Here is a 27,657-nt window from a genome sequence, read left to right as displayed (position 1 = left end):
TTTGTTGATTGACAACTTGCAGCCACTTCAGGGAAAAGTCAAAATGCACTACCTCAATTCCACAGTGACCTTCTTCAAACAGGAGATAACTAAAATTCAGAGGTCCTGGCATTCTGTTTCACTAAGGATTTAGTCTCTTAGCATTTCAAATCTGAATCTGAAGTCCTCCTACAAGCTTTTCAAGAAACACTCTCCACAAATAATTACTATTTGTTTGTTTTGCATTTACTGACAGACCATAAACAGATAAAGTCTGGTCAGTTCTACCTTTAAAGTTGGTCTGAGTTTGCCTCCTTTCATTCTGACAGCAGCAGAACCAAACAAGGTATATGTACAATCAAACGAGCAGTAGAACATGTGGAATGAGTAAGCATGGAAATTTTTTGCCAGTTTTAAACCCACATTTCTACCACCCCTCATCTTCTCCTCCCCTTACCTGAACTTGCTCACAAATTGGTGGTGGAAAGCAGGAACTCAAGAGCACGCTGGCAATGGTGGTTTCAAAGTCAACTCTGCTGCTATTCTCAAATCCTGTAATTTCTTCAGTGAAAAACCTTGAGGAAAACTCTGGAATCAATCAAGCAGGATGTTTTAAGAGCAAGGTGTGCCAATTATACTTTAAAAGCTTAAACAAGTTACAGCAGCTGCTCAGTACTTGTACTTATTCATACCCAGGATGGAATTAGGTACTTACAAAGCAAGACCTTTCAAGCTACTGAGTGTTGCTACTTACACTCAGGAGTACATTGAGTGCTACTGATTTGAGGCCTAGATGGAAATGTCTCTCTGTAATCAGATGCAATACAACCAGAGGCAATAACTGCTACAGTTCCCAGTTGGTCCTCAAATCAATATTTAACATAACTTACTCTCAAAATGTATGTTTTAAGTAACAGCTCAGTTAATGTATGTTCAAGGATGAAGTACTGACACCTTGCAATTCAATAAATGGCTTTATGACACAGGAAAGAAAACTTCTGTGTAAGCCTAACACCATCACAGATACTGCTTAAGAAAAGATATAAGGTCAATTAGAACTAGACTGAATTAATTTTATTTCCTTCCAAAAAGAATAGACACTAATTTAACTGTATACAGAATTTAATTTAACTATAACTATACAAGTTTCAGTATATTGTCCTGTTCAAAAACTGCTTATATATAAAAGAAAAAATACTGCCAAAATTCTAACGCATACTTTACAATTAAATGTCCCAACTTTCTTTCTACTCCTAATAACCTCAGACTAGAGTTGCAGTGTTCAGGTTAACTTATGTATGGATGAAAACTCCCTTGGTCTTAAGTGCAGTTTCTTTATTACCCATGTTTTTGCCACTACCACCAACACTGGACTCAAAATTAAGTTTTACAGTATTAGCAATGAAAACGTTGATGAACCTTTTAAGAACAGAATTCAGAAAAAGATTAACAACACTTTTTACTGCATTAAAATATGTTACATGCCTCTAAAAAATAACTTATGCATTTCTCTGCAATTTTTTCTGTTTATTAATCTGTCACATTGTACTATAGTATCTGCTAAGTTTTCTTTGAACACTTGAACAAATGAGAAGGAACCACTCTTAGTTAGACCATCAAAACTCAACTCCATCTAGTTCTCTTAGAACTTCTTGTTTTGAAACAAAAGGTGTCCAATAGGGTTCCAAAAATTTTTATCATTACACTCAAGCAAGTCAGCCAAAAGAAGAAACAGTTTCTTTTTTTTCCTGGTATGATCACCCAAACCCTACCATTCCTCCACTTTCTATTGTTACTGCATTTAAACTGCCAACATTCCTTACCTTGACTAAAAAAAGGCTTCCATTAAGTTATTTCCTGTACTGTTTTACCTAGCTGCTGTCCAGGCACACAGAACACTCCCCACTACACTGCCAAGTCTCCAAATCCATCGTTGCAGTTAATGGAAGTCTAGGTCACTCAAAACCAGAATTACAGTCAGCAATTCTGTTTAGGTATACCACCTGATGTGGTATTAACTGCATCACAAATCACTGTAATTGAATGCAAAGTAAAGGAAACTTGAGTTTATTTAGCTTCCAATTTCTGGGAGGTCAAGAGGAACTAGAACTGCTCTGGACAACAAAAGAAAATTGACTGCGCTTACAGATCATTTTCTGCCAGATTCTTTCTTTAGGACCACTGTTTTATTGTTGTCCTTTCTATTACATGGGGGATGTACATATTATCAGGTGTTAATAAACGGTCAGTGCCTGTACAATACATTCTACAACTGAGCACCACTTTCCGTAACTGAACAGGCAAAGAAATTACACTGAACATCAGCATCTGGCAGTATTTCTCCAAAAAAAGTGACTAAAATGGGTTTAAATTGATTAACACTATTAAATCACATCTAATATTTGATACTACATGATTTCATTACAGCTATACGATACAATTATACAAAATGTGTTAACATCAAAGAATACAACCAAAATTAAGATAGCAAACAAAACCTATATAACTTTTCTTTCTTTACAGGAAAATACTTTTGAAGTATGCATGTAACTGCCCATTCTTTTAAAGAAAATCTACCGCAAGCAAGTTATCAACCTCCAGAAAATCACACATAGCATTACTACGCATATCCCCAAAAAGTGTACAATATGCACACTTGGAAAATACAAAATTAAAAAAAATCGTAAGCAACAGGTGAGCTTCATATTTATAAGAATGTGAAAAGAAGTCCAATTTTAGCACTGTTGTATAAAGAATTGTCTTTTCTGATGCAAGTTCATGAGCTGACCCGTCCTGCTGGGGCCACACTTTACAAAACACCGTGTTCTTGAAACGGGGTTACAGACCAAGGTGGATCATCTTAGCAATGTCACCTTCAAGTTTTCTGTGTGGATTTTTTTTGCTTTTTATTTACTACTTATCAAAACACGTCCTTTAGTTTTGTAGGGTTCTTTTTAAAATTCTTTCCTAGAAACAATATACAAAGGGGAGGCGTATTTCTTTCCAATTGATTTTCCTGTAAGATGCTTTGAGTTCGAGAACGTTCTCCTCGACTTTCACTGGTTGTTTTTGGCCTTAGCGTGTGTTAAGATGTGAGATTTCAGGTTGGTTGATTGCGCAAACTTCTTATTGCAGCCGTCAAACGGGCAAACGTAGGGCCTGTCGCCAGTGTGAATTCGCACGTGTGTGCGTAAATTGAAGTCCAGTGAAAAACGCTTTCCACAGCCTTCAAATGTACACTGTTGGAAGGAAAAAACACTGTTAGCTAGTGGAACTCAGCTCCATCACTAAGCAGAAAAACAGTCTTCTTTAAATCACTAGACTGCACAAACATGAAGCCAGAGGCAGAAAATTGTTCTGGGTGAAGCTGCGGGGATCCCCTGTGAACTGCACTAAAACCTGCAAGACTTCAGCATATAGTACATATACAATAACACATCTATTTTCAAAGAGGGAGATAAATGACCTCCAGCATGCAAGCAAGCACTTCCACTAAAGGCACCTTCTCTGCATGTGAAACCATACAACAAAAACAGAAACAGGATTTCACAACAGAACTTCCCCCTCCGAGTGATGATTTGCAAAGATTTTCTCATTTTATCTGCCTTAGGATGGGCTTTTTTTACCTTTTTTCAGATGGGCTTGATATAAAAAGGACAGCACATTTGGTGTTAAATACTTATATTTACCACACAGAATATTCAATGCATGCATCCAAGTGAATGCCTGACAACTGCAAATCAAGTTTCTGGAATAATGTTTTAGAAAATAATCAACAACAAAAAACCCTACATATCTTTAATGTGTTCTGGGGAACACATATGTGCTCAAGACTAAGAATAACTTTAAAGATTTATAGGGAGTATCATATGAAGAGGGCAGGGGACATCTGGTGGCAGAAGCCCACATCACTCAGTATAAATGGAAAGAGATTCAGTGACACCATAGTTTTGTTGAAAACTGATTAATAAACCCTACTGAGAATCAGTACCCTGAGGTAACTGACTGAGCAAGCAGCCTCAAGTCTCAGTTACCCACAAGCACTAAGCTGAAAAGATGATGAGGAGAAAGAGACATTTTCTAATTTCTCTAGTAACTGCAGACCTCATTTTTAAAGAGGGCAACTTTACATCGTATTTTGAAAGGTATCTCCCACATACATCCACTAAGAGAAGGCCATGTAAATAATCAAATAATAGCCTAATTAACTCAAGGGGACTCTCAGTTTTTCAGGCGCCTCATGTGATTTGAGAAGAGCCCCAGCATGCCCAAGCCCTGTGGAAGCCAGCTTACAGCTGGAGTGTCCATGTTGCCAGGGGAGTGTGGCACTCTGCCTGCAGGGAGCAGTACCTGAAAGGGTTTCTCTCCGGTGTGAACCAGCTGATGCCGCTTTAGCTTCGAGCTCTCCACAAAGGCCTTGCCACACTCTGCACAGACGTGTACTCGAGGGCCATGAGTGTGCAGATGCTTCCTCATGGCAGAGTTGTCCCTGAACATCTTTGTGCAGCCCTTAAAAGGAACAGTGAAACTCAATTAGTAGATAAGCTAGTTCTCATAAAGAAGGTTTTATCTGCTATAGTACAAGCATTTTAAATGCTTTTATATCCTGAATACTTTCTTAATAGTTGGCCCTGAAAAGAACATCCCTTACATTTACTTCTTAAAAAGCAATATAAGAAAAAACTAATCATTTGAAAAGCTGATAAAATAAAACCTAAACCCAATCTCAAACAAAAAGATCCCAAACCCTTTCCTCGCTCATTATTGTGAGCCATCTGTAGTCAAATGAATAATAACAGGACAGTCTTATGGAGAAGATGCAGATTCTGACAGAAGCAAATGAATAAACTGAACAAAAGCACTTAACAGGTTTCAGAGGGAAAAAAAAAAGCAAACACAAAACAAAAATCCAACCAAAAAAAACAAAAGACAGAAAGAGAGTTCATGGATACCTATGGTGTGCTCTTCAAAGGGCTATATTCTGAGTGAGAACTACAGTACTACAATATATGAGTCTTTAATATACCACAGGTTATTCCCTAGTACCAAGTGGTATGTGCACCATCTCCCAACATTCTGTTCTCTTCCTTCTCTGTCCTGCCCATTTCTGAGAACAAATGGAGCAAGAGGATTTCCAGCACGTAACAACTTACAGGAACTACCTTGTCCAAACTGGAAGCAGCAGCCTGATCACTACCCCCTTGGGACAGAGAGTGCCACTGCTGCTGCAGATTAAACCTACAAAGTGATACTGGGCAGCAGAATACAGTATGAGTTAGTCCCAGCTCAATCCAAATGCAGAAGACATTAATTCAGGTTCAGCATCAAAAGTCTTAACCTGGAAGTCAACCCTGCATTGACACGGGAATACCACTTTTGATTCCAGAGTATGCTTAAGCCAGCAGTAACTTGGGGCTCTATTTACCTAATCTTTCTACATTTTTTTCACTTCTTAGTGACAATCAACAGATATCTATCATATGTTTTATAAATGTCTCCCTCAAGGCTCAAAATCCCTCATAAAATCCTATTAATAATCATAAATCCTACCTGTACTACTAGTGATACTGTTTAAACTTATAAGACTAGTCTGCCAACACCACTGTGGTATGAGGCATAAAATTTAACAGTACCTAAAAGACTGGTAAACTGCTAATCTTGAATTCTGCAGGCCCTTTTTTTTTTCCTAAATACATTTAAATAAGCTTTGTTTCTTACAAAAAGGGGCAAAACGTCACTTTCAGGAGTTCTCTCTTCAGGCACTAGAACCACTTTGGCTAATTTTGAAGCACTGTGCCACCATTCATGGCACATAGCAGAACTGGGTGGGGCAAAGCAGTGCCAAAGTAAACAGACCATCAACTTTTTTTCGCATTTATTTCTAAGTCCCTTCTTGCCTCTCAGAGAAGCAGGTACAGCTACAATATTTTTCTTTTGTTAAACTGAATTCATAAATGCACAAAGCCCACACACACTACAAGATAGAAAATGGAAGGACAGAACATTGTTTTTCCCCCCCCCCCCGTTTAGATGAAGTTGAGGCTATGAAAAAGTAAATCAAAGAAATGAAGGTAACAGTCCTTGGTATAGTAAAAAATAACTGTTCCTGTATCTCTGCATACTGTATTACCAAAAAACATGACACTTCTAGAATGTGGAGAATTGGAAATCAATATAAGCACAAAGAGGAATTCAGAAAATTCCTTACACCATGGCTGTCAAAAGTAGCCTTCTATTCATGCTCTCTAATGAATAACTCTAATAGCTATCTGCCCTGATTATTTGCTTAGGCTCACACTTATCTAGACCAGAAGTCAGCAAGATTGTGTTTGTCTTTTTTATAGTCACAGACTAAATCAGCTAAAAGAAGCACTACAAAAGCTGGATAATGCAGTAAAGCCACAGGCTACCAATCTAGGTGACTGGCAACAATTATTCCAGACAGAAGGTTCCTTGCTACCAGTGGATCAGAATCACATCTCAAGGATGCCTGCCTCTCTCTCTCATGATGATGCACTTTCCAGCTCTGTGGAATGCAATTCTGAGTCTTCCAATAAAGCTGACTTTGGCATCTGCACCATAAATTGCTGATTCCTGATCTAGACTCCAAATCTGTCATAGTTTCCAAGCAGAGGATATATAGATCTTAGGAACGTACTTTGAACAGCTTTCAGAACATTCTTTCAAGTATGTATTCTTGGGTGTCGGGAAATCACAACAGTAAAAGCAGCATGTTAGGGACTGTGCATCATGGTTACCAGAAGATTAGGGATGCACTAACCTTAAGACAAGGAATGGGAATAATATATTATTCAGTGAAAGGTTTTAAAGGAAGCCTCTAGAGAATGACAACTAAAATATATTTAACTGAGTGTATACTATTAACAGTAAGATATTTTAGTTATTCATTCTCAAGAGAAAACATCAATACAAAATTCTGATCTACAAATTACTATCTACTCAGAATCTGAGCACTTACTTTGTGAGGACAAGCTATTGTTCGTGGAGCATCATCTTCTTTAATTTTTCTTGGTTTCATTCTTAAAGATAAAAAAACCAGTACAAAATATTAGTAGAAACATATTAGTAGACAGCTCTTCTCCCCTGAGTGCCTACATAACGAGCACATTTTATCCCCCAGTATTACATGTGTCAATGGTATTCACTTTAACATTTTCAAAACCTTCATAAAAATATTACCAGTATAATTCAGCATTTGGAATGCTCTGCTTTCCAAAAGGACCTCTCAAATACAGAATAAGACATTTAATACAATCTTCTTAATCCTCTGAATATGTGGAAATTGAGATTCTTTTTCCCTGACATATGCTAATTGCAATTAGGAGGTTTTGTTTGAAAACTCCATTTGTGCTGTGCCAGTACCCAAGCGGCCTATTTAGCTTCACTTCCTCTCCATCCATGCAGCAGGACATGAAGGAGTATAGGTTCAATAATTCTGCAGTATTTTCATCACACAAGACTTCTAGAGAAAACCCTATAGAAGTAGGGAAAGCAGAATCAGGCAGGTTGTGGAATCCATACAGATCACATAGGCATCCATTTCAACCACAGAAACAGTAATTACTCTTACTTTAAGGTATTGTGCACACAGATTCCACTCTTGGCAACTGAAAAGCAATCACCAATTTACCCCTGGTCACTGACAGGGATCTTCATTATTTTATGGGTGCCACTAACCTCCACTGCTACATAAGGAGCCCAGGAAACTCTTGCTTGTATGTGTTAGATCTATTTTACCTACAGTAAGACTCTGTACAAAACAAATCTTGAATAGTGTTATAACAACTACCTATCAGAAAGTCAAAAGAGCCAGATGTGATTCTGGGGAACTGCACTGCACTTTCAGCTGTCTTTATTTCTCAAACCTGTGGTGCTGTCTTCAAAAAATTAAAAAGAAAATGTTTATCCCCATCCAACTATAGCAGTAGGTGGGTACAAATAAATGGGCCCCCATACAGCTGAGATTCCCTTAGGTAAGCAATGAGATTTTGCACATTCCCAAACCTTGCTGTGGAAGCAGAGCCAGTGTGTTCATGTGGGTTCACTGAACTGCTTTTCCTGGCAATACAGCACAGTTCTGTGTGACAAGGTGCCTACATATCATACCTGTAAATTAATCGACAGTTTTGGTGCTATTCCCTATTCTCAAACAGAATAAGGAGCTTGAAATTAACAACATAATTTGATTTATCAGAATTCCAATTCTGGTACACACTCAATGTTCAGAAAGAAAAGTGTCTGTTGCTATCCAGGACAGTTTTAATCCGCATGAGCTCTGTTTCTGGAAACTGATATAGAAGAACAAGGTTGGGGAAAGAGATTTCCAAGCAATGCATATATGTGCTTTTTTACATCTCTTTCTATTAATTTACATGAGAATGGCTAAACAAGAGCTGTAGGGTAAATAAACTAAAATGCTTTCCTTCTGACCACAAAAGCATTTGGTTTCTGCAAGCTGAGTCCAGACTTCTTTGCTACTGTCCCACTCTTGAGGCTGAACTCTGCTTTCACCTGTTTCCTTCACATGGACTGCTGAGAGAAGAGGGTGAATTAAGGCAAGAGCAGTGAAAAATCTCCCTCAGAAGTCCTGAAGATCCAGGAAAATCATCTCACAACTGCCAGTGGAGTGATATGTGACGGACAAGTCACCCATGGCTCTGTGTCAGCTATCACTGGTCCCTGACTCTGAGTCCTTTCAGCACTGCAGATGTGGCACAGTTCAAGTGATCATCTACAGACTAAAGCACTTGACAGCCACTTCACAGACAGCACTAAACCCCAAGGATTTAGAGGTTTATTTTGCTCTTTTCTCTAAGTGGGCACATGGGAAACTCCAGACTACACTTGGCAGGTACAGAGCTATGCTGAAGAACACTACAGCCTCCTGCAGGTTACAAACACATTTACAGATATTAACAGTGGCTTGTGAATGGGTGTAAAGTATTTGTGCTGACAAAGCTCCTCTTGTGCACCACAACCAGCAGTACAACTAAGATTTCATCAACTTAAGGGCAGAAACAGTCTAAATATAGCAAACTACACCTGTTGCTGTACAGCAGTCTCCTCATTTTCTTAATTTTCATTGTAACTATCCTTTTCAAGACTACAGACCAACTCAGTTGACCTTATTGATTAAACTTAATCTACATAATCCAACTGGAATACAGAATGGCTGTGCTGTTTTCAGTTTACAAAGTCTCTTTGAGTAAAGTAGTAAAATATCTGACTCCAAACAAGTGATTGGGATTGATTGACTGACTGCACTCTCCAGTGAGGTTCCAGACTCAATAGTACTACAGGTACTGAGGCTGTAGGAAAACACACACACACAAAAGCTGTCTTTTACAGTACCCCTACAGAAAGCTTTCAGTTACTTTTAGCATGGGATTCTCCTTATTACGTCTCTGTGATATTAAAAAACAGGAAAAGGAACAGAAATGAGCAATTGTTAAAATGGTCACAGAAGAATGATTTGACAAGATGGGACATAAGAGAACAGTGTGTCATGATTTAATTCCATTACAGAACAAAGATCCTTAGACAAAGCTGGTGCCAAAACCACCTCCTTTTAATTCAGTCAACCTGTTAAATGTTGGCTGAGTCATCCCCCCCCCAAAAAATGAAGCAAAAAAAACTTTCCTAGGTCTGAGATCTGTGTCCCTGACACGATCAGAATGTGTAAAACCACAATTGTTCCAAAGTCTTAGCTGGCCACCTGTAAAGGCAGTGACTAGACCAAGAGAATTGCTAACAACAGATATGGCAAATAGCTTCAGTGGGCAGAGCCTGCATTTTCAAGCTTTGTGTTAAATCCTCTTCCTGACTCTTGTCTCCTACCTCTGGTATTACCTCAATCTTTGAGAAAGCAACACTGCAACAGTGTCATCCCTAACAGGCTGTTGAGGTAGAGTGAGGAGGAAAATACCTGAGCCAGTGCAGGAAGGAAGCTTGAGGAACCAACTGCAGGTGAACTGGATGGTGAGACATGGGACAGACTGCAGCACCAACATACATCTTACATTTTTCAGTTCAGTGTCTGAGCAGGCATAGAACATGAGTGTCCATTCAGGTCTTTTTAATGTTCAGGCTTTGTTTATAAATTAAGCAGTATCAGCCCAGTAGTACACTTGAACATTTGGACACAAATGACAAAAGGCTTCAGTTAAAAAATGAGTAATTTTACATCTTTTCATTTTTCATGGAAGCACAGCAAGTTAAGCCTAAAATGTGGAACAAGACTGTACTTATACACAGGGTTCCACAGATAACCAGGCTTATGAACAAAATATCAGCAGACAATGCAAAAGAAGAGATGACAAACAGTGTCCAGGCTGTATCTCAGTGCCACAGGCAGGAGGAAGCTGCTGGGCCCTTTGTACACCTGGATTAGAGGCATGAGGGCATGAACACCACAGGCACAGCTACAGTAGATCATTGTGTCAAAAAATGTCATCCTGCTCACAAAGCTGCAGAAGCCATATGGACAATCCCTCAGAGAAGAATGTACAGACTTACATATTCAATGTATTAGAAAAAAGGTTTTGGTCTTACTTTAAACTTAACTTTCTGCAAAAGGAGACCAGACTAGAATCTGTGCTGTTGATCTTAATTATATTGGTGTAGGTAGCTCTTGCTGGTGGTGGTTAGACTTTTGGCTCCCACCCAGTAGAGCATCTCTACCAGCTCCATCCAAGTTTTCTTAGCCTGAAATATTAATCAAAAACAGAACTCTAACAAATATCACTATTTAACACAACTACAAACGCACACATTAATACTGGGGTGGAACTTCAGAAACAGTTGCCTTTGCAGAAAGTCAATTTACACAGCAAGACCAAAATTTTCATTTCTTCAGTGAGTTTACATTCATTGCACTGAGTAGAGGCAACTGCAAATCACTTAACTGTGACAATCAGAGGGGTACCTTGTACCTTTGGCATCAAGTCACTGGGACACTGCAATTAAAGGCTAGTCTTAACTGGCACTGGGGGAGTGGAGGGAGGGAGGGAATGGGTGACAGCAGAGGAAGCAGGAATGTGTGCAACCCAATAGCTTTACAGATGAGCTGCACAAAAGCACACTCCCTTATCCATGCATAAGGAAGATTGAGAGAAATCACACATATTAAATCACTCAGTTTCAAACAAAGAGAACAATACTGTGCTGTATCTGAAAGTTAAACCTAACTACCTCCTTCCATCTACACAGCTGAACTGAGAGTACTTCACTTTAAGAGAACCTTAATCCCCACCCCAAATCCCTGTCCAACTCCATAACCTACAGACTTGTCAATTGATGCAATTTTAAAAGTCAGCCATAGAAATGGTGTTAAAGCTGGGAAGAAAGGCAATACAATTCAAATAACAGTAGAGAATTTCCCCCTTGCTCCATAATCTCCCTTTTTTGCCACTGCTAAGGAGTTTTGTGTTCCCAGCTCCCTTCTGCTCCCTCTACATAAAGCTAATCTTAATAGCTTTACTCTGTCTCTCAGGCAACTCCTTTAACACAGCCTAGAGGTCTCTGATGAGCAGCAATGATATTCACCTGTGCTGAGGGCCACCTCCCCAGGAACAGTCAGAGGTGGAGGAAATGATTCTCTCTCACCAGTGTTACTGGCACTGCTCCCCTCATTCTGCCATTCCCCTTGCACTGCCCTGCTGAGCAGAACCAACTTGAGTGTCACAGCCCTGTGTTACTGCAAGAGTTTATTTGTGCTGAACAACTCCTGGAACTTGCTAGACTGGCTTTTGGACAAACAAAATGAAAGAGGAGTGGCACAAGGTGTCCTAGGAATCTCTCTATGTACAACCCAAGAACAGCCAGTGTCTTACCTGCTTCAGTCACAGTTAGGAAGAAAACTGCCATAAGTTCTCTCACTCCATGATTCTACTACTAGGTTTGTCCCAGTTATGAGGAATATCTTATGTGCAAACAGGGACACTGATCTGTGCAGCGGGGCACAGAGCAGGAGGTGTCCCCTCCCCTAGAAGAGTACTGGGTAAAGCAATTGTCACTTTACTGTCCTTTAAGCTTCTCTGTAACAAGAACCATACAAAAGCACACACCTTATAAAGAGGCCTAAGTCATAAATCTGGATGACCAGAAGGCTTTGTCACTTCTAAAAGGGGTGTCCTATTTCAAACTCTAATGCAGTTTCCTCTCCTTTGTTTTCTATAGGTTTGGAAAGGGGATAGAAAGGAAGGCAGTTCTCACAATGGCTCTCCTTCAGAAAAGATACCAAGATCAGCAGAAAATAAAACCACAAACAATAAAGTTTTTACCACCAAGACCCATTACTGTGCCAATTTCCCAGCTACAGGATATTCCTTCTTATTTGTTTTACTGATGTCTGTGTTCTGTCTTCAGCCAGTTCAGTTGTGTATTTGGAGATCAAGAGGGAGGGAGGGGGCAACTAGGGATATCATTTTTTGTGCCTTCCTTTGAGGGAATTTGCCATATGCACATTCTAGAAATACCCCTGCTACCTTCCTAAGTTTTCACTACCAAGCAGCTATGATTTCTTCACAGCTAACTACTGAGCTGTCATCAATTTAGATTTGGATGAAGCATTTTACTCCACTTGAAGGGATTTCCAGTTTCCCAGTCAAAGGTATCAAATGAAAACATGGTAATTTATTAGAAAGGTATCAAATGAAAACATGGTAATTTATTAGGTTTTGTCCTTCTAAGCAGATCGTTCACAATTAACATTTCACATTTTGATATGATTGCAAGAGAATGCCACCTTTTTCTTTTTCATCATGTTTTCAGAGCATGCTAGAGAAAACTCAAGACTCCTAAAACAGAATAAAGTAACCAGTAAAAAGTGATAAACTGCCCACCAGGTGTAACTTTTGGCCATCCATCTATGCATTACTGAACATGTCGATGTTCTGACACAGCCTATTTATTTCACAGTGTTTTCAATGGAATCATAGAATGCATAAAAGCTTTTCCAGGAAAAACTGTCAGAGTTCCAGTTAAAGGATTCAGATTCCTGCTACATGACTCAATGACATATGCTCTAAACCAGGCAGTGAGAGACAACTGCATCACCAGAGACACCACAACCGCTCACCCTGCGAGAGCCACCGAGCTCTGGGCACTGGGGCCACTGCAGCTGCTCAATTACCACAGCTCTGAATTGTTGTTTTGAAGGGCTGCAGAGCTACAAACAACTTCAAACATCAGGTTTGTCCCTGCATTACCTTTCACTAACTAGATCATGATCAGAATACCAGAACCTTGTTCAAAATCTACCACCACTAGAATTCAAACTTCTTCTGTTTAAGCTTAGCCTCAGAACATTGTTCCTAATCATCAACGCAAATATTTAAAATCAATTCATCCTTAATCAAAATAGCTGCATTTGTCATAAATAGTGGATGTAGCCTGGTTCAGAGGAGGTAATTTCTACAAATGTATGGTGACAGTCCTTCCTACTTCAATGAAAACCCAAAAGCAACTCTATGTAACTTTCTCTCAACTGCACACAATGCACTTAGCATACAATTTTACTAGCCAGTTCACACTTCCTTAGATGTGGACAGTCACAACTGTTTTTCCAAGTAATCTAAATACAAATTCGTAATTCAAAACCTTACAGCATGTGAAGCTACTTAAGTTTAGAAGTTTTCAACTTCGTGTGCTGCTAAAAGTTTTCACAATACAGCTACTAAAAATGTTGAGCTTCTGAACTGTAAAGCAATGAGCAATGTTTGGCAATTTCACAGAGCTTTATACTAAACAAACACATTCTTTTAGCATGAAAAACTCTACTCCTTGAACCTCCAAAGCCAATTCCAGCCATGGAAACCCGATTTTTTCTTCCAGCTTGCCATGTAAAGTGCACACAGCAAGGTCAATAAAACAATTGAACAGTAGTCTGCAGATAGCAGTACTTGAATCCATCTCATTAGCTAAGGAGTCCCTTCAACACACTTCTTTGCAAGAGGACAAGACCTTAACAAGAAATATTCAAATTCTAACACACCCATACTCTTCAGTCTCAGAAGAAAAAACAAACACAGTAATTTAAGACATAACATACAACTGCAAGGCAAGAATAAAAGTTTGACAGTCACTGATTCTGACCAAGAAACCAAATAACCTTTCTTAGAAAATGCATTAAATTCTCATGTATCTACAATTAAGCTATGAGAACAATTTTTCCCAGGTTTTGAGCAATGTGGAGATATTCCTAAAGGTGATATCCAAGCAAGGTGCTTCCTCTACCATCACACATTTTTCCTTTGACTGAAATGGATTACATTTTATCTGCTGTGAGAAAAGAGGCTGTACACATAAAACTGAATCTGTCCACTACATGCTACAAATTCCAGCTCTGGAACTTCCTAGAACATTCTGAATTACTATAAATATAGAAAAGTAGTAATTTCGAAATGTTGCCAGCAGCCACTGTTTTCTCAATAGAAACCTAGCTAAAACATTCCACAATATTCAGAAATCTGCAGACACATCTGACAGAAGCAGCCTGCTCATTTCAAGAAGTCCAAATCCTGACAACCATTTCAAGTATTCAACTCAATCCGAAGACAAAATATTCGGTATTTGCATGGAGAATACCCTGCAAGAAACTATTTCTGCTTCCTAACAAAAGACAGCTATTCAGTACTTCAGTGTCTAACAGAACCAGAGTAAAGTTTTAGCATGCTTTACAGTAATGGAGAACACCACAATAGTAGAAATATGTACATAACAGTTTAGAATTGGAACACTATGTACACTCAAGTGTATCACTTAAACATCTGCTTTCAAAAAAATTGTATGAACTCCTCAAGAGGTCCCAGAGAGCATTACAGTAACTTTGATAAATGATAGCAAAACACAAAAGAAGAGTATCAATAGCTAGAACCACCCATCACTTCAGACAGAACCCTGTTTTCAGCTGTTTGTAATGCGCTTTTATACAATTCCAGATCAGACAGTCTGAAGCAGGAACTATTTTACAGAACTATTTTACTAGGAGCCTTCAAAACTCATAGTTCAATGGCTTTAGTGAAAGTAATTGTGGGATGAGGCTGTGCTGTTATTCCTCCAGCACAAACACACTACACAGTAACAGTACAAAACTTGTGAAAAGCAGCAAGATCAAGAAGGTGAAACAGGAATAAATGCACACACTGAACACCAAGATCCAGCTAATCAAGAAGCCAGACTACTTAGCAACTACTTGGAACAAGGTACACTGTCTCTCTCTACTGGGTAGTAAGAATAACAACATGCAACTGTCCACCTGCTCTGAGCAGAACTGTGCACCCAAGCTCTGAAGAACAGCCACCTGCTACAAAAAATGAATGTAGCTTTACACATGTTTTGCTTTCAGGAAATATACTAGGAAATATAGAGGAAGGTTAATTGAAAGTATTGATGATAAGTGATTTGGATAATGTAGGGATATATGGTTTAATTATTTAATGAAAAAAAAAGTCAAGATAAAAAAAATGAATGCATAAAATAGGATTTAAATATTAGTTCCTAGTAAATTATAAAATAATTAATGTGTTCGGCAACCATTACACTATCTGTTGTCTAGAGGCAGAGAGCGCGCCTTCCATGAATGGGATCAAAATGAATGTGGCTTCACACATGTTGTGCTTCCAGCCTGGGGAAAGGGGCAGTAGTGCCACAGACAGGCAGCAGCCGCGCTCAGACAGCTGGAGACAGAGCACTGACGCTGCCCTGCACCCAGAGGGACACAGGGGACGGGCCCGCGCAGCGCAGCCAGCCCAGGGCGGCGGCCCCGCGGGTGCCCTCTGGCGGCCACGGGCGCTGCCACCGCCCCGCCCGCCGCGAGCCGCGCTCCGCCCGAAAGGAAAAGTCACCTTGGCACTCGGGTCAGCCCACTGACACGTAAACGAGCCACAGTTCTGACTCACCAGAGAAAATCCAACTGCAATTATCAGCGGCACTTGAAAGCGATTTAAAGACACGTGATTTAAGATCTTCACTTTAAGGAGCGGGTGGAAAAGAGCAGAAGTGGCGTTCCCAGCTAAGTCCTGCAGCCTTACTGGTTTGTACTGAACAACTCCGATGCAGCACTGCACTCACTGGATCCTTTGGTGCTCAGGAATTTAAGGCTACTCACATTAAATAAATATTCTGTCGTGTAAAATCACAGAATTGTTGGGCTTGGAAGGGACCTCTAGAGACCACCTGGTCCAGTCCCAAGGCAGGGTTACCTGGAGCAATGAGTGATGCAGTCTATCAATGAATCTATTTAGGTCCAGTCTTACCTAATGGAACTAGACTGGAAGACACTGAAGAATTCACTGCTGATTATAAAACTCTGTTATTTTAGTTCAGAACAGAGTAGCTGATGCTGTGTTAAATCCCTTGTTTTAGAAGATAATTACATGGAATTATAAACCATACTAAATATACAATTTTGCCTAACAGTTTCATAACTAAACCAGTGAAAAGAACACAATTTTAAACCTCCTTTCTTCCTACTTACCTAGCAAATTCAGCCAGTTGCTTGGGGTCTGAGAGGTCAATGCCAGGTATTCCACCAGGAGGAAGTTTCTTCCCTGTCATGTACTCCGAGTAATCTGGAGGAGAATTCTCTCCAATGATCTGCTCTTCCACCACTGTTTCATGGTCAATATCCTTTTTATCATCTGAAATACACAAAATACCGAATTCAATACATACTAAAAATCAAAACAGCATAGAATTTCTTAGGCTACATCTCAATACAAATTCACTATTGCTACACATTTAAAAGAATACACTGCACTTCCAGATTTCCACACTAGTTGTGAAGGGCAAAAAGACACCCATACAGTTACAGCCTGAAGAACACAAAGAATACAGTGAGTGAGGAAAAAAAGCAGAAATTGCGTATCTACTTTAAGTACAAACAAATACAGAAATTAGTAGAACAATCCTATAAATGTTGGCTGCACTTGAAAGATAAGCTACTTTTCCTGAAACAATGCCTAAATATTGATTTCCCTTAACCTCTTCAGGACTAATCTTCACTATACCCACGCTGACACTCAGCAGCAGTTTTTAACTTTGGAAGCCTATCAGAAGAGCAGCAGACACTCACCCTAAGATGTCAGGACTACTGATCTTTACTTCAGAGTCTTCAGACTTCCCTTACCTCCAACAGAGTGTCATGGAGACAAGAAATTTAAAAATAACTGCTGATGGGCTTCAGCACCTGCCTGTAAAATTAAAGTTTTTTTCACACTTGCAGACAGATCTCAAAGAAAGCAAATAACTCAAATTGTGTGTCTGTCTCCCAAGGGGGCTTCTTCCTTCTGTGGCAAAGGCCAGCCTGAACTCTTTCCCACTCCACTATGTAAACAGCAGCCTTATTCAAATTATTCAAAGCTTTGATGTGCAAGCCAGTTAAGATACTCTTGTTTGCTCTAGAGCTCCTCCTATGAATTTGTGCTCAAGGACTGCAGTGAAATCAGGTGGAAGACCTGCTGTTGCTGTCTACTCACATCCATACCTTAGAAAACATTGTACCATGCATTCTATCTCCTCTTGCTATTATATAACAGAAACTGGGAGACACAAAAAAGAGAAAGAACAGAAACATCCATCTATGTTCCTCACTGCAGTGTTCACAGCAGCAGAAAGGAAGACCCAGCACCTACCCTGTGTTCCACCCTCAAATACACCTGGGACAACAGATGTATATATGGCTGTACCTACTCAGCTCTATGTAATGCAACTTGACAGTACTTCTCCTACTATGTGTATGGGGAGAAGATTCTGGAAATTGTTTTATACACAAGAGGCTACACAAAAATAACAGGAAGTTTTATTTTACAGATATTGTTTAAGCAGTGGAAACACAAGGTGGTAGGACAGAAATAGTATTTCACCAAATAAAAAGATAGGAAAACATAAGGCAGAAAACAAAAGACAAAATGTTTCGGGATTTTTCCCCTAAACAGAAACACAGGAAATAACATTAGTCATTACTCAGTTACTTAGGCTAGGGAAGACAGAACAAGACAAGCAAATAAAAGAAAGATACCAGAGACAAATTTCTATTCAATTTGTAATGCCTACTTTTAATGTTTGCCACCAAGCTATTTCTAGAAATGTTACTGCTGGTTTGAGGTTTAATCTGATCTGCCAGATCAAATAGCAGTTCATGTATATTCCATGGTGAAAGAGGAAAACAGACTCCAACACTGCAAAGACAAAAGTGTAAATAAGAAAACACTATCTGCAGCCTTAAACTCAAAGTAAACTACAAAACTGACTACTGACCTTTTTAGTTGTCCACTCACCACCACACTACCTTTCAGTCCCTACCAATGCTTTAAAAAGGCAATTGAATTTGCCTTCAGGAAGGATTATGTCACGTTTTACAGCAATTGAAGGAGTTACAAATTCAAGTCCATAAGCCTCTAGTTTGGCAACAATTTGTTCTTTCTAACAGAAGCTTGAAAAAAGACTGGCAGCTCAGAATGGCACAGAATTGTTGCAAAACTAAAGGTGACACCTTCTCTGTGGTGTAGACTGGGATGAGATCAGCTGCCCTCAACGTGGCCATTTCAACAGCTACCTAGAATGTGCAGTTTGACTGTTTGATGGCATTCATAACACAGACAAGTCTTCATTTCCTGCCTCACATCACATGAGTCAACTAGGAAATTCTGTATACATTCTTTAAGATGTTCTTTCCTTCCCTAGCACAAAGGTTTGCTATTCCACAGTGCTTTCTTGCTATTTGAGGACCAAACTGAAAGCCAGCCTTCAGTGGCTTTACTTCCCAAAAGCCTGCCAACAGAAGTCAATTCCACAGCTATATAATTCCACAGACTACTGGAGCAAAACACAAAAAGCCTATAAACATATTGCTTGGGTAGAATAAAACATAAGAGAAATTATTGTTTAGTATCTTAACAGTTATATGAAAATAAAAAAAAAAAAAACACATTTTCCTATAACAAAAAACTGCATCTCTACAGCAGCACACACTTCCAAATACAAATTTAAACCAAAACAAAAAATACAAAACAGTTACCTTGAAGTGTAATTTTTGGCTAATATTTCTGAAAAAGTAGCAGCAGACTTCAGTACCTCTTTAGTATCATGACCATCGTGTGACATTATCAGGTCGTTGGGAAAACAAAACAACACCACAGCACTCATGCTGCCCCTTCACTGAGAGGAGCACAAGGGGACAGGGCCAGCACAACTGAGCCAACCCCAGGGGTTTCTTTTGAGAAACCTCCCCACTTTTTTTGGAGGAAGTCTGGAAATGGAAACATTTTACCAATGCACAAATTTACTTTGTTTGTGATGGCCTATCAGCCTGGACGAGGCAGCTCAAAGTCTGGAGGGTAAAGGGCAAGCAAACTTTCACTCAGGCTGAACTGATCATTCTCACTGCTAACTGGGCAAGTTAACTGTTTGCTGGTTTTTGTGTTCAAGCAAGTCCTGATGGCCACTACAGGCAAATTACCTCCCCCTTTTCCTCTCATGAAGCATCACAGAATCAAACATACTGCATCCAAAGCAGAGCAAAACACAACCCTGAAATTACAGTGACATCTCTGGATGCCACCCATGTGAGTTATGTACAGACAGAGCCACGGAGCCAGTCAGGTAAAGGAAATGAAGTACTATATATGTTGTCTGATCTACTTTGTTTTGTCCCTTAAAACCACCTGAGAGTAGAGCAGACTCAAATATAAGGCATTTGGCTGAAGCACTATTCTTACAGATCCAATGCAGCTTTCTGTAATGAACTTGGAACACAATTTTAATGGCCTCCCCCTACATCCTTCCATGCCAACTTGCATTAAGGTCTTGCATTGCATACTTAGTCTAAACTGGGCTGTTCAAGGCACCTTTTCAGGACAAACCCTAACACACCTTCATGTTCAGTGTCCTTCCATCTCCATGACTCTCACTGCCCCCTACATATGGGCAACACACATATTGAACCAGATCCACTTAGACCTTCCAAAGCAAGGATGTCAAACATTCTGCTAACATCAGTGAAAGTTCAGGGTTTAGCCAGTTGTGTCTTTTCACCACTGGAGAAACAACCTGAAGTTTTGAGAGAACCAAGCCCAAGTACTGAACGCAGTAGGAAGAACCAAGATTACTGGAATGAAACTAGTAACTCCATGCAAGAAATCAATAACAAATCATGGTAGAATCTGCTTCCCAATAATTTATTGATCACATCTTGCTCCTATTACCACAATTTCTCCATCTCTTACAGCCCTTCTATTACACAGAAAAATCCACCCACCTTGGAATCCCATTATTTTGTGCATTTCTTGAGTTGCAGCTGACAACTCTGGAACTCCCCAACTTACTAAGATGACCCTCTTAACTCTCAACCCAAGAAGCTCTGTCATTATTTTTTCCTCAGTTTTATTCTTGATTTTATCTAAATTGCCAAATCTCTGGCCATCCTCCTCCTCTATTACTGAGCAGGGAGAACACATTGTTGTTCAATGAGTTTTCATCTGAGGAAAACAGGGTGCAAAAGAGAACTTTCGAGATACACCTGGTAGCAAAGCAATGACACCTCATCCTACAGCTTTTTCCTCAAGGCACCAAATTAAAAGACATTCTACTTAGCCACTAAAAGGATGAACATTTAAGCTTAAAATATGATCACACAGTTAAACACATTTGCTTTTAGGAACAGCTGAGAAGCAATTACAGGATAAAGGATGTATTCGGCAGCTGTGCAGTACCAAGGCACTGTGGTAACAGCTTGGTTATTGCTACCACATTGCAATCTCCTCAGGCAAATTAGTTCATTGGTCATGTTTGGAAGCAAAGAACTGTAATTAGCTTGTTAAATAATACAGTTATTTAGCAGACACTTCTGAATGTTAAAATTCCATTTTGCACAGTATGTCATTTTTTAACCTAAACGGCTGCTAGGTTACTTTCCTTCTGACGTGCCTTGCACACAGATGGAGAACAGGTTCTTCTTTCCCTGTGTCACCCATCTCTTATTTCACACCACTGAGACGTGAACTGACAAAACCAGTGCATATATCAACAGTCATCATCTGACTTCAGCACTTATGGGACTGTGCTGCAGCACTGTGACCTTCGGAATGGTCAGCACAGGAGTGGCTCGAGTGCCCCAGGGAAGGTCCAACAGCAAGTCAGTTAATTTGCTGCCTAGCCCACCTTCAGACTACAATCCTCTGAGTCATTCTAGATGGTGATCCGCATTCGTGTATTTCACTTTCAAAACTGAAAATGCATTTAAAACAAACACAGGGAACAGTCTACCTTATCACTGGAAAAAATGTCAGGGCAGAATCAATGCTTACAGCAGAAGCTTGTATCATTGTCTTAATCAGAGCCAGAAACAGATTGTCATCTTAATATTTTAAACCAGAGAATCACTTTCTGCCTCCATTATAACAAACTTTGTAAGAAGGTCATTACCTATCTGTCATTGCAAAGCATTCTGGCCATCCTTGATACAGCCCCACAACTGAACTGACTCATTTATCATTTATACTACATAACACAACTGGTCAGACAGCAGATGGTTATTTTTCTCAACCCTGCAATCTGATCAAGTAAAATGAAAACCTTTCTATTTTTTGAGTCATTGAAAGTTTAACAGATTTTGAAGAACCTTCTAGAAACCCAATATGAACTCCCAAACTTCCAAATAAGGATCCACAGCACAGGCTTCCTGTATTATCAAAAATAATTTCCAAACCATACATGTAACTTCTGTGTCTTTGTCTTTTCCATCTAGGGATGGGACACTTGAGCAGTTTAACATCTGTGGGCAATATTTGATTGTGCTACTTCAGTTTGCAGACTATGCTTACAAATAACAGTTTAAGCCAACACCTATTTCAGGTTTGGAAGCTTGACAGAGGCATTACCTAGAAGATGTAGTTACACTAATCCATTTTTTCGCCTTTGAATTTAAGCCCCAATTGCTTGAAATTTCCAGCATTTGGTGCAAGCAGCATTTAAGCACCACCTTCCCAAATGTTCCTGCATGCAAGAATCAGTTTTGCAAGCACCATCTGACAAAGTGATTTCTCACGATCCTTCCCCTCCCCCTTCACTACTGTGCACCCAACCTGGAAAAATTCACTAAAGACAATGATTCAAGCTAAATGCAGCAAAGATACAAATAAATTCCACTTGATAAGAACAATTTTTCTAGTTCAAACTGGGGTGTCTCACTGGATTACATGCAATTGAACTATATGCAATTTTCTGATTCATGTGTTTGATATAAAGTAAACACACTACAGGAACATGACTGAACTATCCACCATATGCCCTCTTCAACCCTTTCAGAAATGCACCTTCATTCACTTCTTACTTTCATGAACACATGAAGAAAGACAAATAATTGTATTCTTAAGAACTGAAAAGCTGATCTGAACTAGAACTAGGCACTCATGTTTCAAACTAAACACTTTAATCATGGGTCACAAGTTTGATATCACCATAGATACCAAGGTGATAAGAGAAGTTATGCTAAGTCCAAATTGTTGCCAACAACAGTGCTGCAATTTCTAAGAAACCACATAACAAGACAAGGATTCAGTAGTCCCCTTTAGTCATATTGCTATATATTTCACAGATTATTTCTACACATTTCAAGAGGAGCTACAAGACATGTTGTACACATTTATGGAAAAAGATTTATGATTGGTTAATTTTAGTACCACCCCTGTACAAGCCAATGTAGTAGCACCAGCAAACAGTAACAAGGAATTAATTCACATTGTCTTCCCACACTGTAGTGAGCAAAGTGTCCTTCTTCCCAATTCAAAATCCCATGCACAGCAATATAGGGCTCACTGTTTTGCCCTGATGCATGGCCTATTTATCACTTGTCTTTTGATTAACTTTTCATTTAGCTTTTAAAACAGTCAACTGAATCAGTGTTCAAGCAAATCTTTAATTATGTCAAAACACAGATTCAAAGCTACTATATTTCTTCAAAATAAAGTTGCTTGATTATTTAGGGAAACTTTAGAACTATCCTTTTGCAAGCCAGTGATTCTAGGTTTTTTTGGCATTTATTTATTTTGAGGTTTTTGGGGGGGAGGGTAGTGAGGTTGGGTTTTGTGGTTTTTTTTTGGTTTGGGTGTATATCCCTCTGCCTCAAGTTTTGTTTCTTTTTCAATTTCTCGGGCAACAATTCAGCCTCTGATGTTTCAGGAAAAAGAGGCAATTTTTTTTTAAGAGAGGAAAAAAAAAATCCCCAGCATTTGACCACATCAGACCCCTTTAAATAAATAACCTGCATATGAGGTGTAAGAGCCTGTCCAATACTCTCAGGAAAACTTCACAACACTCTCAGCTGAGCACGTTTTTACCAAGGCTGTTTGAAGCTGGAGGGTGGAGCCTGCACGCACAAAGGGAGGGGAGGTCAAACTTTTTCCCTACGTTTTTGATTTTGTTTTTGGAAGGGCATTTTTTGGCCAAGTCAAATCAGACTAGGTGTTCTTTATTGTTCTGCATCATGGGTACAACTGAGTTAAATGTAGCAATGCAATTCAATGTCCAGTAAATTAAAAGTGGGTATCATTCCTACGGAGCTCCATGGTCATGCTCCTAACCAAGAAAACCACCAAAATCAATAAGGCTACCCCTGATATAAAAGCTGTGTATGTGGGCAGAGAAGCAAATGTATTGATTATGCACATGCTTCACTTTGGCCAAGTAATAATTAGCATGCAGTCCTAAGGAAACATCCTAGCAGGCTCTCCGAATTTGCGAGTGCAAATGCATGCTAGAAATTGTCGATTGATCTCAGCAAGGTCCTGGATCCTGCCAGCTCATGAGTCATACAGCCACTTGCATTCAGCTACCTCCAGCAGCTTCCACAAGCCAGCACGCTATATTAGTTTCTATTATCTTTTATCTTTCTTGGATAGTCAGTTCTAATGAAACTACTAGCAAGGGAATTTATTCCATTTCATACAGTGATACAGAAGCACACAGAACACCATCCTAACTAAATAGTATACAGAAAACTCTTCATCAAGAAGAAAAGAACTTCAATCAAACTCACTGGGTTGTCGACTGACATGCCAATAGTGTCAGGTAACTCTGTGAAACTTGCTAAAGTAGTCACCTGTATTTAAAAAGGGAGCAAAAATCCATTGCACTGTGTTTTCCATCTTTTCAGGCAGGAGAACTCAGTTGTCCAATACACCTTTCCTTCCACAGCGCCCTTTCTAACAACTTCTAGTCATTTGCAAGCATCACAGAGTACAAACATTTTCGACTACATCAAAAGCTTCAAGAGCTTCAATCTTTCCAGACTCCTTCTAAAAAATTCGAAAGAGCATAAAAATTATAATATGGAAGACGGATTACCAACTTACTATTCAATAAACACCCACCAATTTACATATTACATGAACCGTATTATTCGACCTCTTTTTTTCACATTTACGTAACATATGGACAGAACTCTGATCACGAAGCATTGCTGCCGGCAATACATTTTTCTAAAAATTAAAAAAAGAAATAAAGTGGGCAGGGCAGGTGCATGTCAGCTTTACTCCAAGCCCCACAGATACTTAACACCTTCACGAAATTTTACTGCCTTTAGAAGACACTCCTACACACACACACACGCACAAAAAATCCTCAAAAAACACAATCCCCCACGACAAGGTCTCCCTGTGCCTACTTATAAAGCTTATTTAAAGCTCCAGACCCAGCCGAGGAAAAGCCCGACGGTTTCCGAGCGCCAGGCAGGCACTGCCCCGTTGCTGCCCGCGGCTCCCAGGCACGGAGGTCAGCCCGGGGCCGCCCCTCCCGGCCGTCTCCCCCGGCCCCCTCGGGCTCCCAAGGGCCGCTCGTTTGCGGCCGCCCCCTCGGCGGCGGCGGGAGGCGCGGGCAGCCCCGCGGGGCCGAGGAGCCGCTTCCCCCCGCCGGCACGGCAGGCTCCGGCCGGGGAGGCCCCACCCACCGCGGCGGGCCGGGGCCGGCGGCCCCCGGGCGAGCTGTACACGGTATTTCGGGCTTCGCCGCCCCCGGGCCGGGGAGCCGCGGGGTCGGGGCGGGAGAGTTTTCGCTCGCACATCGCGGTCACGGCCCGGCGCACACGCCTCAGCCGCGGGGCGGGAGGGACGCGAGCGGAACGGCAGGCGGGGAGCCGGGGAGGGGCGGCGGGACAGGACACGGGGGAGAAGGAGGACAGAGGGCGGCGGCGGCCGGGGGAGGGGAGGGAGTGCGAGGGGCAGGCGCGGAGCGGGCCCCGCGGGGAGCGGCGGCGGGGCGGGGACGGGGGGAGCGCGGGGAGGTTCGCCCCGCACCCCGCCTCCCCCTGCTGCAGAAACTACGCCATTGCGGCCTGGCCCGGGAGCCGGCGGCGCTGCCGCCCGCCCGCGCACCCCCCGCCGCCGCCATCTTGGCGGCCGCCGCCATGTTTGCCTCCTTCCCCCCGCCGCGGCCGGGCAGGAGCGGCGGCGGCAGCGCAGACCCCGCCATCTTTTCGGGGAGCCGCCATACTTGCCCTGGCGATGAACATGGCGGCGCCCATCGCACACATCAAAACATGGCCTCCCTTCAAAACAAAACTGTCCCGGCCGCACCGCGCGGCCGCCGGCGGGGCCCGCGGCCCAGGGAGGGAGGGGTCCGGCGCGCACTTACCCGAGGCCCACATGGTGACCGAGAACTCCCCCTCCAGGGTCTTGATCTGCACCTGTTTCTGCTCCCATTTCCTACCGCCGCCGCCCTCGGCCCCGCCGCCGCCTCCCCCGCTCAGGTAACTCTTCTTGCTGCTCTTCTTGCCGCTGCCGCCCTTCTTAACGCGGCCTCCTCCGCCGGCCGAGGAGGAACCGCCGCCTCCGCTCTTGCTGCCGGCGGCGGCCACAGTGACCAGGGTCTGCTCGATGTACTCGTCCTCTCCGGCGGGGGCCGGCACGGGGATGAGGATCTGGTCCTCGAACCCGTCGTCGGCCCGCAGTCCGTCCGAGTCGTCTCCCCCCACCACCTCCTCGCGGGTCTGCACCAGGATCACCTCCTGGTGGTGGTGGTGCAGGTGGAGCTGCCCCCCGCCGCCACCGGCCGCGCCGCCGCCCGCCCCGCTGGGGTCCCCGTCCGACACCAGCGGCTGCAGCGCGATCATGGGCTGGTGGTGGTGGTAGTGATGGGGCGGGTGGTGCGGGCCGCACTCCTCGCAGCACTCATCCTCCTCCTCCTCCTCCTCGTCCTCCTCGCCGCCCACCACGGTGGTCTCGATGGTCTCCACCGGGATGGTCTCCACCTCGATCTCGTGCAGCTCCACGATCTCGGCCGGCATCTCTGAGCCGTCCGTGGCGATGTACAGGGTGTCTCCCGAGGCCATGGCGGGGCGAGGGGAGGGAAAGAGAGCTCCGCGGGCGGCGAGGGGGCTCCGGTCCGCTCCCCTCGGCGGATGGTGGGGCTCGGGCTCCTTTCGCCTGCCCTCCTTCTCCTCCTCCTCCCCCTTCCACACAAACACCAGCGCCTCGCAGCCAGCGCCAGGCAGGCAGGGAGGGAGGGAGGAGGGAGGGAGGCAGCACCGCCAAATCCCGGCCGCGCTCCCTCGCGAGACTTCCGCCGCTGCCGCCGAGACGGACCCCAGCCCCGGAGGCCGCTGCCGCCGGACTCGCCCCCCCCGCCGCCCGCCGGCCAATGGCAGCGCCCGCCGCGCCCAGGCGAGAGAAGCGGCCAACGGGGGCGCGCCGTGCTGCAGCGCCCCGCCCCCTCTGCCCCTCCTCGCCCTATCGCGGAGCGCTGCGAGCGCGGGGCGCACCTCCCGGCGCGGAGCAGCCAATTGGCTCGCGGCGCCGTCTCCGCCCCGCCCCGCGCGGAAGCGCCGCCCCGGCCCCGCCGCCCGCGCGGGCCCCGCAGCTCCGTGCGCGCTCGCGGCGGTGGCCGGGCCGGCGCCGCCAGGGGGCGCCGGGGCCGCGCGGCCGTTAACGGGCGGGGCCGGGGCGGCTCCGCCGGCGGGCGCGCGCCGGGCCCCGGGCCCGTGTCCGGGCGGGGCCCCGCGGGGAGCGCGGGCCGGCGGCGGCGGGGCCGTTTCCCCGCCCGAGCTGAGGGACGGGCGAGCGCCGAGCTGTGGCTGAGCCTTGGGACGTGGGCAAGGTCGGCGCGTTTGAGTGTTTCGGCTGAGCTGTTATCGGCACGTGGGAATCTTTCCCTCTCCTCCCTTTATTCCACTTAGAAAGCCCTTTGGAGGGCGGTGTGTTCCCCGCCGCCGTGGACGGACACTCCGGGGCTTGCGGAGCGCCCGCTCTCGGTGCCGCCGGCAGCCCGGCCCGAAGGCGCGGCCGGGGGCGATCAGCGGCCGGGCGCATGAGCTCGCTTAGCGAGAAACAGCGTTTAAAATAAGTGAAGCGTTGCAGTTCAATCACCGCACGAAATTCCAGTGCGTGAAGTGATCCCCTCATTTAAACTACCAAGTGTAGGTATTCGCCTTAGTTATTAACACACCTCTCCGTCCCCGAACCTTTCCGACAGCCACACAGCAGTTCGTGCCTTGCGAACGCAGCAGCTCCGCGCTCCAGTCACGCTCCACTTCCTTCCCCTTCTGCCAGCTGCTGCAGGACATCCCTTCCTTACCCCATCAGGGAACCGCAGCGTGCAGAGGTGCCGAGGGAAAAGTAGCACTCGTGAGCGTGTTTGGTTATTGGCTTTGCAGGGGGTCAGGAGCAG

General features: G+C 43.1%; 1 protein-coding gene across 1 annotated transcript; it reads right to left on the bottom strand.

The window, feature by feature from the left end:
• Positions 1-1,031: 1,031 nt before the first annotated feature.
• Positions 1,032-26,616, bottom strand: YY1 (YY1 transcription factor). Its single transcript, XM_059474786.1, has 5 exons — positions 25,627-26,616; positions 16,478-16,640; positions 6,959-7,019; positions 4,330-4,488; positions 1,032-3,218 (listed from the first exon to the last, which is right to left on the bottom strand). Exons 1-5 carry the CDS (start codon positions 26,321-26,323, stop codon positions 3,036-3,038), a joined length of 1,263 nt encoding a protein of 420 aa, XP_059330769.1. The 5' UTR covers positions 26,324-26,616; the 3' UTR covers positions 1,032-3,035.
• Positions 26,617-27,657: the final 1,041 nt, after the last annotated feature.

This window comes from Ammospiza nelsoni, chromosome 6 (assembly GCF_027579445.1).
Source record: "Ammospiza nelsoni isolate bAmmNel1 chromosome 6, bAmmNel1.pri, whole genome shotgun sequence".
Taxonomy (NCBI): Eukaryota; Metazoa; Chordata; class Aves; order Passeriformes; family Passerellidae; genus Ammospiza; species Ammospiza nelsoni.
This window is presented reverse-complemented; position numbering and strand designations above follow the sequence as displayed.

Bases quoted from the DNA above. Each gene is read 5' to 3' on its own strand.
- YY1 (XM_059474786.1), bottom strand. From the start codon at position 26,323: ATGGCCTCGGGAGACACCCTGTACATCGCCACGGACGGCTCAGAGATG. The intron at 7,020-16,477 runs GTAAGTAGGAAG...TTTATCTTTAAG, and splicing joins CAACTGGCTGAATTTGCTAG to AATGAAACCAAGAAAAATTA. The intron at 3,219-4,329 runs GTACTGCTCCCT...TCCTTCCAACAG, and splicing joins CCGGAGAGAAACCCTTTCAG to TGTACATTTGAAGGCTGTGG.